Source organism: Bos indicus, chromosome 16 (assembly GCF_029378745.1).
Source record: "Bos indicus isolate NIAB-ARS_2022 breed Sahiwal x Tharparkar chromosome 16, NIAB-ARS_B.indTharparkar_mat_pri_1.0, whole genome shotgun sequence".
Lineage (NCBI taxonomy): Eukaryota > Metazoa > Chordata > Mammalia > Artiodactyla > Bovidae > Bos > Bos indicus.
In genome coordinates, this window is record NC_091775.1 from 6,967,664 (window position 1) to 6,980,775 (window position 13,112).

Below are 13,112 nucleotides of genomic sequence, written 5' to 3' on the forward strand. Positions count from 1 at the left end.
ATTAACTAAATAGCTAAAGAAAACTTTTACTCTCAAAATCCATAATGATAGGTGCTTCAGTCAGTTAGGGGTGCAGTAACAGAATACCTTGGATGAGGGTGCTTATACAGTAACTATTTGTTTCTCATAGTTGAGAGTCAAGGTCAGGATGCAGCAAGGTCAGGTTCTGGTAAATGTGTTCTTACTTAGATTTTGCCACCTTCTCATTTATCTTCACGTGGCAGAAAGAGAGAAAGGACTAGCTCTACTCCTCATTTATAAAGATGGTAATGTCATGGGGACTCCACCCTCATGGCCTAATTACCTCCCGAATGTCCTACCTCCTAGGGCCATCCCACTGGAGGTTAGCCTTTCAATGTATGACTTTATGTGGGGGCACAAAGATTCAGTCCATATCAATATAAGCTCACACTACTTATAGTCAGCAGTGTTTAGTTAGGATGTTTGAAGTACTATGTCCTTAACAGAGTGATATTCTCTAAGTTGGTCCTATTTCCTTGTGTTACATAATTTATCCTGTTTGATTATTATAAATATTCACCAATTTTTATAAATCGTTCTTGAATCAACTATAGGAAAATTTTCAAAAAGTCCAATATGTTGCTTGGTCAAAGAAACACAAATCTACTTGGCAAATTGGAGCTATATTAAAACTCAGTGAATTCTCCACCATTGAAATCATTAATAGGATGTAACAAATTTAATCACAAATTCTTTTAAAGTTCTTTAACTAACATTAATTGAACATGCCCCTCTTTTCTCAGAAAACAACTACAAGTTCATTACCTGATGAATAGACACATTGTAAATGATATCTGTTAAAATGACTGAATCATTGATGTACCATCATTATCACTTCCAAAATGTTCTAAGGTTTTTGAGACATAAATTACCACATGTGCTTTACAAAATACTCAGTTCTATTTATGATGGTATCAGGATATTTCTACTCTATATCATTTCTGGGGGGAAATTTCTATCATTATCCTAAAAAATTAATTAGTCCATTTTGACAAACATCTTCAGAAATATTCAGAATTGTTTAATAGAAAAGTTTATCTTGAAACACCTTTTATTTTCTTATTTATTAAAATATTTTTAAAGGAATACTTAGCCTTTAATAAGAATACTAGTCATAACATGCTTCCCTTCTTCCTTCTCACAAAGAAAACAACAAAAATATTTAACTTACTGATGTTTTTGAAAATAAATGTCTTCTTGATATAAGTAAAAGTAACCATAATAAAAAGACACTGATGGAATTCCTTTGTGGCCCAGTGGTCAAGAATCTGCCTGCAAGTGCAGGGGACATGGGTCTGATGCCTGGTCTGGGAAGATTCCACATGCTGCTGAGAAACTAGCCTGTGCACCACAGCTACTGACCCAGGCTCCAGAGCCTGCGAGTTACAGCTACTGAAGCCTGTGTGCCTAGAGCCTGTGCTCCACAACAAGAGAGAAGTCCCCACTCAGGACAGCTAGAGAGAATCGAGCACAGCAATGAAGACCCTGCCCAGACAAAAATAAATAAAATGTAAATTTTTAAAAAATGATAGTGATAAATAAAAAACATACTTGCTACATAAGACAAAACATTCATTTTTGTGAGAAGAATTTATAGGGCTCCAAATAAAGAATGCAACTCGATATATTAGACGTGAAAAACTTAATTTTGTTTATAAGGTTAAATCTTACACTTTGTTTCCTCTAGGGAAGTCTGGGCACTCAGGAAGAGTAGAAATGGGTGGAGACTGTGCTGGGGTGGGGTGGGCGCACAGTCAATATTGTAAGACCTTTAGCGGGACCCTTAGACTAGGGATTAGAGGTCATGCTCCACCAACGGAGCATGTCCTCACCAGAGTGTGGTGAGTGTGGGGCAGAGGCCTTCTCTATGTGCTCTCCAGGCCTTCAGGCCTCAGGACAGTCAGGTGAGATGGGGGCCCAGGACAGTTTGGGGACTGTGTCCCACAGGGCCCCAGAGCCCTTGCCACAGATGCCCATAGGCCAGATCCAGGCCACAAAGCAGTGAACCTCTTCCCAGTCCCCACCTCCATGACCTATTAGCTGCAGAGGTCAATACAGGCGTGGTCTCTGGAGCCCTGGGCAGCTGGAGGATCTGACCCTGGCTACTAAGGTAAGAGTTCACCAGCTTCTGTCTCTCTGTTCACATTTCCACACTTGGTCCAGTGTTGACCCATTGTCCACCCCTAGGAAGTGGCAGGAGGTTGGGTCGGTGTACAAGGATCTTATACATCATTACTTCAGGCTCGCCTCTGTGGTTGGGACCTCATGAACAAAGGCTCTGACCCAAGAAGTAGCCAGACCACTCCCTCAGCTTCCCTAGAAAATGGTTTTGCTGAGAGCTTTTGGGGAGCTCAGGTTTTTTTGTCTTTTCTCCTTGTGTGGCCCTGCAGTAAGGCTTTCTCTGCTCCAGGCTCCTGATTCTTGGTATTGTTTGGCCTCACTGTGTGTTAGGAACACAAACTTGTGATCAGTACCAAGAGGATATTCTAATCAAGAACAGAATCTCTTTTTATTCTCAATGTGTTAGCTTTGTCCCTTCTCACCCTGACATGTTCACTATCAACTATCTTTGGGGGCAGGACACTTTCTCTCATCTAAATCATTTTCTTGATCAGAAAAGAATATGTGACCCTGATATTCAATTTTTGAAATTGAATCCTTACTTTGAAAATCCCAGTTTGCCCATAGAAACACACTTTCTGGGCAGCAGCACCTTGGACTCATCCTATGCAGAGTCTAGTTCACTCTGAAAGTTCTGTGATGTATCGTCGCCATGGTAATGTGGTGATGCACTTTCTGCATTATGTGCCAAGTGCCAGTTAGTGAGCTGAGAGGTTCACATAAGGTACAAGTAGAAGGGCTCACCTTCAAACTAGAGTTTGAAAATGGGAAACCTCAACTGCTGTTCTGGAGGTAGGTTTCTGCTGATCCTCTGAAGGCTGTTCCATCAAATGGGCTGGTTAACTTTGATGAATTTTCCTTGTCTTTTTTTTTTTTTCTTTTCCCTCACTCTAGTTTATCTACAGAGCTATAAATGTGTTTTATACTTTTGCTTCATTCCTTAAATTATATTTTGATTTTTTGGTCAGCTGGCTGCCTTAAATATCTTCCTAAATTTAGAATGTTTGAATATTAATTACCTGAAAATGTGCACAATAATTTAAGAACAATTTCTTGAATATCCTTATGATGTGCTATAATTTAAGAACAATTTCTTGAATATCTTTATATGACAGACATTGAAACATTGTTCAGAAGATGTTGACTCATGATATAGAAAAAACCACTACTTAAATGGTTGTCTCAGAATAGTTATCTAAAAAGGTGTATGTAAAACTGTGGTAGCTGGAGCTAGTCCACATGACTTTTTCTAGTTTCTTCCAACCTACAGAGGTTGTCATTGAGGAATAAGAGGAGAAACATCATCTTCTAAATCTTTACTCCAGGATTCCTCTGTTGTATTATTGGATACTTTCTAATGTGTGTTTTTGCTGATACAGAACTTTGCTACACATATTAATTTTTACTTCAAAACTGCTTTCCAAAAAAATAAAAATATACAATTTCGCAGTGCCAGTTTTGTACACATCTTAGCAGAGAACAGATGGAAAGACCTGAAGCAGGAGAACTGTGAGGTCTCCCCAACAATGGACATTACAGGAAAAGGAAATTACAGCTCAACTCTTCTAAATGTTGCTGCCCAAATATACAAGTACTAGCAGTGTAAATCCAGAGACTTTTAAAAAGGAAAGAAACTGGGGTTTATGGTGGGATTTCCATGGGTTGATATGGACAGGATCACTGTTTGGCTGGTGCCAGGGAGTTTGGTCAGATGGGGCAGTGCTCTCCGGTTAGGGAAAGTGAAGTCACTCAGTCATGTCTGACTCTTTGTGATGCCATGGACTGTAGCCTACCAGGCTCCTCCATCCATGGGATTTTCCAGGCAAGAGTACTGGAGTGGGTTGCCATTTCCTTCTCCAGAGGGTCTTCCTGACCCAGGGATCGAACCTGGGTCCCTGCATTGTAAGCAGACACTTTACTGTCTAGTCACCCGGGAGATCCCAAGTCGGTTTAGTAGGATAAACATTTGGTCACTGAGGGAAGAAGAATCTTTCTGTTGATCCTCAAGGAGAATCTTGGGTTGTGGTCTCCATGCTGTGAGTATCAAGATGATTTTCAAAAAGAATATGGGGCTCTGTTGTCTTCCACTCCAAGGTCTAGAGCATGATGAGGAGTTGATGAGGTCAGAATTTTAGTGAGGACAGACTTGAACTCCTGCCCATTTTTAGCTAGCCCTTGGTCCAGGCTGCTCAAATCAGTGCTCAGATCAACTGTGAGACTTTGAGCATCACAGACTTATTTAAGCCATGAGAGCCTAGCACAGAAGGCCACCTCACCTCACATTAACTGCTCATCCAGACTTAGTCAGTGGAAGGGAAGCTAATTCTTGGTACAGCCATCATGTGGCCTTTGGTTTAGAAGGTTCTGAGCGCTGAGCAACTTGGTGGCCAAAGAGACCACTGGCCACTTAGCAAGGTAACAGCCGCCTATGAGATGGTTGAGTGTGTAAAGAGGCTGGGGAGGATGAAAAAGTTGGAATCCTGTAGTCTTTCTGAAGGGCTTTGCTCAGAAGAAACATGTATTTTGGATCAGGAACTGAAATATAGAGACAAATGGTAGAAGGAGGATTTGAGCTCTTTCTGGGCTCAGGCATCTTCTCCAGGGCATCAGCTCTCATCTACAGAAAACTAGGGGGAGAGGAATTTGAGTGGGGGGTGAGCTCCTGGTTCAGGGGTTCAGCACAGGTCTCAAGGGTGCAGGCATCTGTGTCCTCAGGGAACGAACTACAGTCCTGTCCCAGATCTACTATTTATCATTGTGTGACTGTTGGAAAGTCACTTGACCTCTTTAAATTTCAACAACCTCCAAAGTAACATATGGGTTACAGCCCCTACTTTGTCCTCCCTTCCTCCCCAACAATGCTGGGTGTCAGAGGAGGTGATAATAGATACTCTCCATGAGAAACCTTGCTTCTGTGAAAAAGCTGAAGAATATGCTTCCATTTCCACTTATTGGAGCCATCCAAATGCCCTCTTTGCCTTCAACCACTACTAAAGGTCCACCTTACTCTTGCCATCATTCAAGGTTGAACACTTACAGAGCAATTACGAAGCACCAGTCCTTTACTTTTCTATGTATTCATTTGTCTGTATCTATTCATTTATTTGGCTGCATTGGGTTTAGTTGTGGCACATGGGATCTTCGTTGCATCATGCAGATCTTTCGTTGCAGGGCACTGACTCTCTAGTTGTGGTGTTTGGGCTCAGTAGTTGCAGCCTGTGGGTTTAGTTGCTCTGAGGCATGTGGGGCCATAGTGTTCCAACCAGAAATCAAATCCCTGTCTCCTGCATTGTGAGGCAGATTCTTAACCACTGGACTGCCAGGTAATCCCTCCTTTATTTTTCTAATATTTTACCTGTATTTAATCATTCTTGGCCTCATAATATTAAAAATAGGCCATATTAACATTTCTCCTACTCAGGACAGGGAACTGAGGCAAAGAGGGAACCATATGTCTTTCCCAAATATCTGCTTCTCCTAAATGGGATTTGAATCCAGTTCATCAGTCATGGTCACCATGCTCTGCTGAGCTTCTGGGTCTCAGTTAAATAGAGATATTTGCCTGAACAACCAGTCTGTTGGGTGCCAGATGCCTAGTAGGACTCCTGGTCCTGCCTCCTGCTAGGCGTCTGCTGAGGAAGGGGACTGGAGGACTGAACTGTGGGTCAATTGTTATTAGTTTCCGGGTGGTCTTCTGCCAGCAAGATGTCAACAGCTCTCTCCATTATAATGCATTTCCCAGGATGTTATCCCCGGAAGACCAACACCCCCAAGAGGTCAACATCCACTACCAGCTGGGTCAGGAGGTTTCGTAGTCGGCCACAAAATAGGGTGCACCCTACAACTGACACAGTTGAAGGTACCGTGGAAATTTTCTCATTAAGCTCACTCAAGAATAGTTATAGTTTATGTTTAATGCCTCATATTTAAGAAAAAAAACTGTGAAATATTAAGCAATGTTCTTCTTTTATCTCATGTGTTTAAACTGAAACTTACTATATCTGTTGGTACTGGTTTTTTTTTTTTTTATTTTATTTTATTTTTAAACTTTACATAATTCTATTAGTTTTGCCAAATATCAAAATGAATCCGCCACAGGTATACATGTGTTCCCCTTCCTGAACCCTTAACTATGGGAGGAAAGCATTTTAAATTCAACATTTGCTTCATGTTTAAGAGTGGAGATGGTCTCTAGCTGTGGTTTGGACACTAGCTAATTGTTTTAACATAAGCTGTGATATGTTCGTCCCTGAAGACATGTTTTAGGATTTCTTTAAATTATTAGACTTTATTTAGAACAGGATTAAATTGACATAAAAGTTATACAGATAATATAGAAAATTGCTGTATCCTATCACTTCAGTTTATGCTATAATATGATACTCACAGATAACATATATGTGGTCCATTTATTACAATTAGTGAGATAATATATTTTTAGTAATTAAAAGTCCATAGTTCACCTTAGATTCACACTTTGTATTGTTACATTCAATGATATTTTAAATATGCACAATATTATTTATTACCATTATGGTACCATACAAAAATCTGTACACTAATGTTCACAGTGTATTATTAGCACTCAAATGATACAAACAACCCAAAGACCATCATGTGATGAATGAATAAAAGAAATATGATATATACTCAGAATGGAATATTATCCAGCCATAACAATGAATTAAGGATTGAAATATGCTGCAAAATGGATGGACCAGATAATACAAAAAATGTATTATGGTTAGTGAAATAAGGCAGGCACAGAAATAAAAATATTGTATGATTCCACTGGTTTAAGGTACATAGGATAGGCTAACTCATGGAAACTGGAAATAGAAATTATACCAAAGCCAGGAGGCAAGAAGGAAGGTGGATTATGACTTAATGGGTACAGAGGTTGTATCAGAACTAAAGAAAAAGATTTAGATGTAGATGGTGTTGATAGGTACACAGCATTGTGAGTATAGAAAATGCTACATAACTTTTTAATTCTTAAAAGTTATGAAAATAATAAATATAATGTATCTTTGATCACAATGGTCAATTGCTAAGTTGTGTCTGACTGTTTGTGAGCCCATGGGCAGCAGCACACCCGGCTTCCCTGCCTTTCACCATCTTCCCGAGTTTGCTCAAATTCTTGTCCATTAAGTGATTATGCTATCCAGACATCTCATCCTCTGTGGCCCCTCCTTTTCCTCCTTCCCTCAGCCTTTCCCAGTATCAGGGGCTTTTCCAAAGAGTCTGCTCTTCACATCAGGAGGCCAAAGTATTGAAGTTTCAGTGTCAGTCCTTCCAATGAATATTTAGGGTTGATTTCCTTTAGGATTAACTGGTGTGATCTTGCTGTCCAAGGACTCTCAAGAGTCTCTTCAGCAACAGCATTCTAAAGCATGAATTCTTTGGCACTCAGCCTTCTTTATGGTTCAGGTCTTACAACTGTACATGACTACTGAAACAGTGTGATTTTCTGTTTGCCTTTGTCAGACTGACAATTTCAAGTCGATCAGGTTCCCCTTAGTTAGAAAATTAAAAGCTCTCTGACTCATTTCTGAAATATCCATCTCCTTAGCCTTCCCCCACCCACTAGGAAGGCTGTCCAACAGATTTCAGCCCACACTGATTAACCACCCACGTCCATACAGTCCTTCCATGTGTCCACCTTAACAAGGTCTTCCCAATCAGCATCACAGATATCCTGACAATCCCTCTATGTCCTCCTAGAGCTCCCTGAGGACAAGCTGGAGGAGCTATCCAATTCAAATTTGCAGGAAGAAGCTCTGCCCACCTCTGTGGTAAGTGCCCCTTATTTATCTGAGATAAAAGTGTTGCTTTATGACTTGACTTTTTTGCTGAATTCAGATAAGGTTTCAAAAGATTCAAGACAGCTGATATAGTTTTTAATTTGATGGATGAATGTTGAGTCTTTCCCGGCAGATAACTTATTCAAAAGGACATTTTGAACAAATGACAGTGTAAATTAAAAACTGTAGTTGGGAGAAATTTCCTCCGTAGAAAATGTTCCTTCTTGAAATAAAAATTTTTAATTGCTGGTTAAAGTGGGCTGGAGAGATCTTCCAGGAAAGACTCCAGCCTTTCCCACAGGCGTCCTCTATGTTTTCTTTTGGGCTATGGACTAAACAACACTTTGAGTTGAACAAAGAAACAAACTCAAACCATTTGGTTTTATGAGAGCAAAACGAGAATGAAAGACCGGAATGCATAGTACTCAAGATGCTGGGACCCTGACACTGTTTTCTTCTCTCTATTCACAGGCAGGCAGAGCAGCCTACGAACATGGTAAATATTCATGGATCGTTCCTCTACTGAGGAACAATCTAGCTGATGAAGGTGGGGTTCTCTGACTGGCTCTGGTTGGAGAGTCACCCTGATGCTGGATTCCTACAGGGGGTGAAGGCTGGGGTGCAGAGAAGAAACTGATCTCAAAGAAAGAACAATATCTGTGTTCAGTGATCCCTGAAAACAACTCCATCATTTAGAAGATGAGGGTTTGTGTGAATCAGGGTTGGGGGCCCATGTGTGGGCCCATGTGGTGTGATTGTGAAGCTCTCTGTGTGTGTGTATGATTCCTCAGGAGATGTTTCCTTCTCACACACAAGAAGACCTTACCTGCCTTTGTCACTCAGCCTAGTCATGGAGCAAGGGGGTCCCTGAATCTATATTTATGCCTGGAGGTACTGGCAGCTCCAGAGGTCCAGACTGTGCCCATCATTTTAAGGTGAGCTCAGTGATCATGAAACCAGGTGTATTAACAGCTAACTTTGGCAAGGTCATTAGCGTGAAAGTCACCTCTGGACTCACATCTTCCTGGTCAACTCACAGTTTCTGAGAGTTGTGTGGGTTTGTGTAGACAATTTAGGTCATATCTGTTGGTGTTAGTGTTCTTGATTAAAGAAGGAAAAAAGAAGGTTATCATTAGGGAGAGATTTCATTGTATTGGGTGACATAAGCCTTACATTGATTAAACCATGTAGCACAAACTCAAGGGAAGGTGTCAAACAGACCTGACATTGGAACTTGATGGTCAGCCTACTGACCATGTCTTTTGTTGTAAATCTACTGCACAGCTGGGTCAGAGACAGTCAGCACTCACTTAATGGTTTCTCTCCATAATGAACTGTTCCAAAAATGTAAGACTTCTGTGAATGTGGACAGCCTCTGACTCAGTGGACATGCACACATTACTTGGAAAATGAAGACTGAAAACAAAAACAACAACAACACAGGAATGATAATAGCTATTTGGAAAGGTAGGACTGAATTCAGTCATCTAACAGAGTTTGCTTTTAATCCAGAACAAAGTCTCACAGAAGACTCAGTAAGTGCAGTAGCTATAGTGCTGGATCCTGGGGAGGCCATGATCTAGGAAGAAATCCAGAAGACAGGAGAAGATTTAGCAGAAACTCTAAACAGGCAGGAGGGTCATGAGTCTCTGTCATTGAAAGCTGGTGTGCACTTTAGTCTTTCTTTTTTCCCCAGCTGTTAGGGTTTCACTAGATAAAAGGCATAAACTCTGTTTCATTTCTTTCCTGTTCCTGTCTTTTGCTCTCCTCCTCCTCTGGCAAAAAAGATGATTCAACAGCAGCTTAGTCCATAGTTACTAAACTCCCTTACACATACACTCCATCACATGTCTCCATCAAAAAAAAAAAAAAATATGCTGAATGATTGATGAGCAGCCTTATCAGTGTTCTTATGGCTATTCTGTGTCCCTCTAGGTCCCCAGAAGGTCCTGGTGGTGGAAGTGCACCAGGCCTCTGCTGAGGAAGAGCCTCTGAAGAACCTGAAGGTAAGCTTATCTGTCTTTATTGGGATAAGACTGTTGCTTCACTTTAATTTTTTTTGAGTGGAAAACAGTTACAGTAATCTGACAATGTGTATTATCATTGATGTATGCAATTCCTTGTCTGGAGAAAAATTGAGGATGAGTCTATTATCAACACAGACTTGATTCTGAAGGACATTAATAAAATAACAGTATCCATTACTCTGTAGGTAGTTTGGTCAGTAGAAAATTTTTCTGCCTCAAAAATAATTTTGTAATTGTTAATCAAATTGAAAGTGAGAGCTCTTACGTGAAAGAGTCCAGCCTTTTCAACAAAGGTCCTGTCTGTTTTCTTTTGGAGCCATTGACTTAAAGAGTTTTAGTCATCTAAGGACAAAAATTAGATAACAGAAGACTTACTGAAGAGAACATGTGATGCTGACACCTTTATATTGTTTCCTTCTCTCTAATCACAGACTTACGGAACAGCCTATGAGCACGGTAAATATTCAGAGATTATCCCTTTGCTGAGGAACAATCTAGTTGTTGAAGGTGGGGCTCTCTTGCAGAGTATGTTTGAAGAGTCGCCCTAATGCTGGATTCCTACAAGGGGTGAGGCTGAGGGGTTCAGAGAAGAGACTGATCTCATGGAAAAAACATGACTGTAATTACAGTTTCTGGAAAAAAACTCCATCATTTGGATGCTGTGGGTTTGTGTGAATCAGGTTTGGGGGCCCATAAATTGGCGCATGTGGTGAGATTTTGAAGCTCTGCATGTGTGTGTTTCCTCAGTAGATACTGCCCTCAAACAGCACAAGTCAACTGTGAACTTTCTAAACACTTCTCATCACCACAGCACCCTCGCTATACATTACCTGATTCTTTCCCCAGCTCAGCCATTTCTCAAGTTTGGTTAATATTCATTTTCCTCAGTTGGAGATGGTGCTGAGAAAAATGGCCCAAGCTCTTGACCTCCTAAGCGGACAAGCCAAACAGAGAACCTAGGGGTGGTCCCAGTGTGACTACTCTGGACCCCTGACCTGCACTGACCACTCAGCCTTGAAATCCTAGTCATGGAACAAGGGGGTCCCTGCTGCATCTATATCCATGCCTGGAGGTACTAGCAACTAGAAATCCAGACTATGCCCATCATTATAAGGTGGGATCAGTGGTCATGGAACCCAGGGCAAGCATAGGTGAATTAATAGCGAACTTTGGCACAGTCATTAGTTTGAAAGCACCTTGGGACTTTCATCTTCCTGGTGAACACACATATTCTGAGAGTTGTATGGCTTTGCGTAGACAATGTAGATCATTCTGTTGGTGCTAGTTTCATTGCTGAAACAAGGAAAAAAGATTATCATCCAGGAGAGATTTCATTGCACAGGGTGACATTACCATAAGCCTTACAGTGATTAAACATGGTAGAACACACTCAAAGGAAAGTTTCAAATAGATCTCACAGTGGAACTTGATAGTTAGCCTACTGATCATGCCTCTTGTTGTAAATCTCCTGCACAGCTGAGTCAGACAAGGTCAGCGTTCACCCTATGCTTCCTCTCCATAATGAACTTTCCCACTAAATGCATGACTTCTGTGATTGTGGATAGCCACTGACTCAGTGGACATGCAAACATTGTTTGGAAAATGAAGACTGGGAAAAAATATTGCATGACTGAAAGAAGCTATTTGGAAAGATATGATTGAATTCAGTCCTCTTAACAGAGTTTTCTTTTAATCAAGAACAAAGTCTCATAGAAGACTAGGTAAATATAATAGCTGTAACTGAATTCTGTGGAGGGAGTGATCTAGGAAGAAATCTTCAAGAGAGGGGTGATTTACCAGTAACTCTAAACAGGCAGGAGCATCATGGGTTGCTTTCATTGAAAGCTGGCATGCATTTTGGTGTTTATTTCTTCCACATCGTTTAGGGTATCACTAGTTAAAATGCAGAAGCTCTGTTACATTTCTTTCCTGCTCCTCTCCTTTGCTTTTCATCCAGAAAGAGGATGATTCAACAGCATTTCAGTCCATTGTTACTAAACTCCCTCATGCACACACTACACCCCATGTCTCCATCAAACAAACAAACAAAAGTACTGAGAGATTGGGGAGCAGTCTCACCTGTGTCCTGATGGCTGTTCTGTGTCCCTCTAGCTCCCCAGGAGGGCCTGGTGGTGAAACGGCGGCGTGAGGCCTGGGGTGAGGGGCAGCCTCTGAGGGCCCCGAAGGTAAGCTCACCCGGCTGCATCTGGGATAAGGGCGTTGCTTCACTTCTTCATTCGCATTCAGTCAAATACAGTCACAGTAATCTGAGGTATACATTATCACTGATGTATGCAGTTTCTTGACTGGTGAAATATTGAGGATAAATATATTATCAACATAGACTTGATTCAAAAGTACTTTTAAGAAAGACAGCATCAGTTACTACTGTAGGTACTTTGCTCAGAAATTTTTCCTACTTCAAAAATAATTTTGTAATTGTTGCTAAAATTGAAACTGCAGATTTTACATAAAATACTCCAGAGTTTTCAACAGGGGTCCTCTCTGTTTAATTGTGGGGGTGGGCATTGACTCGAAAAGTTTTAGTTATCTGAGGACCAAAATCAGATAACAGAAGACTTACTGCAGAGAACACATGATGCTGACAGCCTCACTCTGTTTGCTTCTCTCTAATCACAGGAATCCGGAGCAGTCTTTGAATATGGTAAATACTCAATGACCATCCCTCTGCTGAGAAACAATCTAGCTGATGAAGGTGGGGCTATCTTGCCAGCTCTGGTTGGAGAGGCCCCCTGATGCTGGATTCCTACATGGGGTGAGGGCTGGGAGTACAGAGAAGAGACTGATGCCCAGGAAAGAACAATGTCTGTGTTCTATGGTCTCTAAAACAACTCCATCATTTAGATGCTGTGGGTTTGTGTGAATCAGGCTTGGGGGGCCACGTGGTGGGATTTTGAGGCTGTGTGTGTGTGTCTTTCCTCAGAAGATATTTCCCTCTTACACAGAATAAGTCAACTGTGAAGTTTCTAAACACTTCTCATCACCACAGCACACTGGCTATACATTACCTGATTCTTTTCTCAACTCAACCATTTCTCAAGTTTGGTGAATATTCATTTTCTTCAGATGGAGATGGTGCTGAGAAAAATGGTGCAAGTTTTTGACCTTCTAAGTGGAA

General features: G+C 41.0%; 1 protein-coding gene across 1 annotated transcript in view; it reads left to right on the forward strand.

Annotated features, from left to right (window-relative positions):
* The first annotated feature begins 2,809 nt into the window (after positions 1-2,809).
* The window catches only part of LOC109570276 (uncharacterized), a 35,216-nt gene continuing 24,913 nt past the window's right edge, over positions 2,810-13,112 (forward strand). Inside the window, exons 1-8 of the mRNA XM_070767908.1 lie at positions 2,810-2,934; positions 5,885-6,001; positions 7,867-7,937; positions 8,418-8,442; positions 9,882-9,952; positions 10,405-10,429; positions 12,086-12,159; positions 12,614-12,638. Coding sequence (XP_070624009.1) covers positions 2,907-2,934; positions 5,885-6,001; positions 7,867-7,937; positions 8,418-8,442; positions 9,882-9,952; positions 10,405-10,429; positions 12,086-12,159; positions 12,614-12,638 — 436 coding nt within the window. The 5' untranslated portion in view covers positions 2,810-2,906. The remainder of the gene's footprint in view (positions 2,935-5,884; positions 6,002-7,866; positions 7,938-8,417; positions 8,443-9,881; positions 9,953-10,404; positions 10,430-12,085; positions 12,160-12,613; positions 12,639-13,112) is intronic.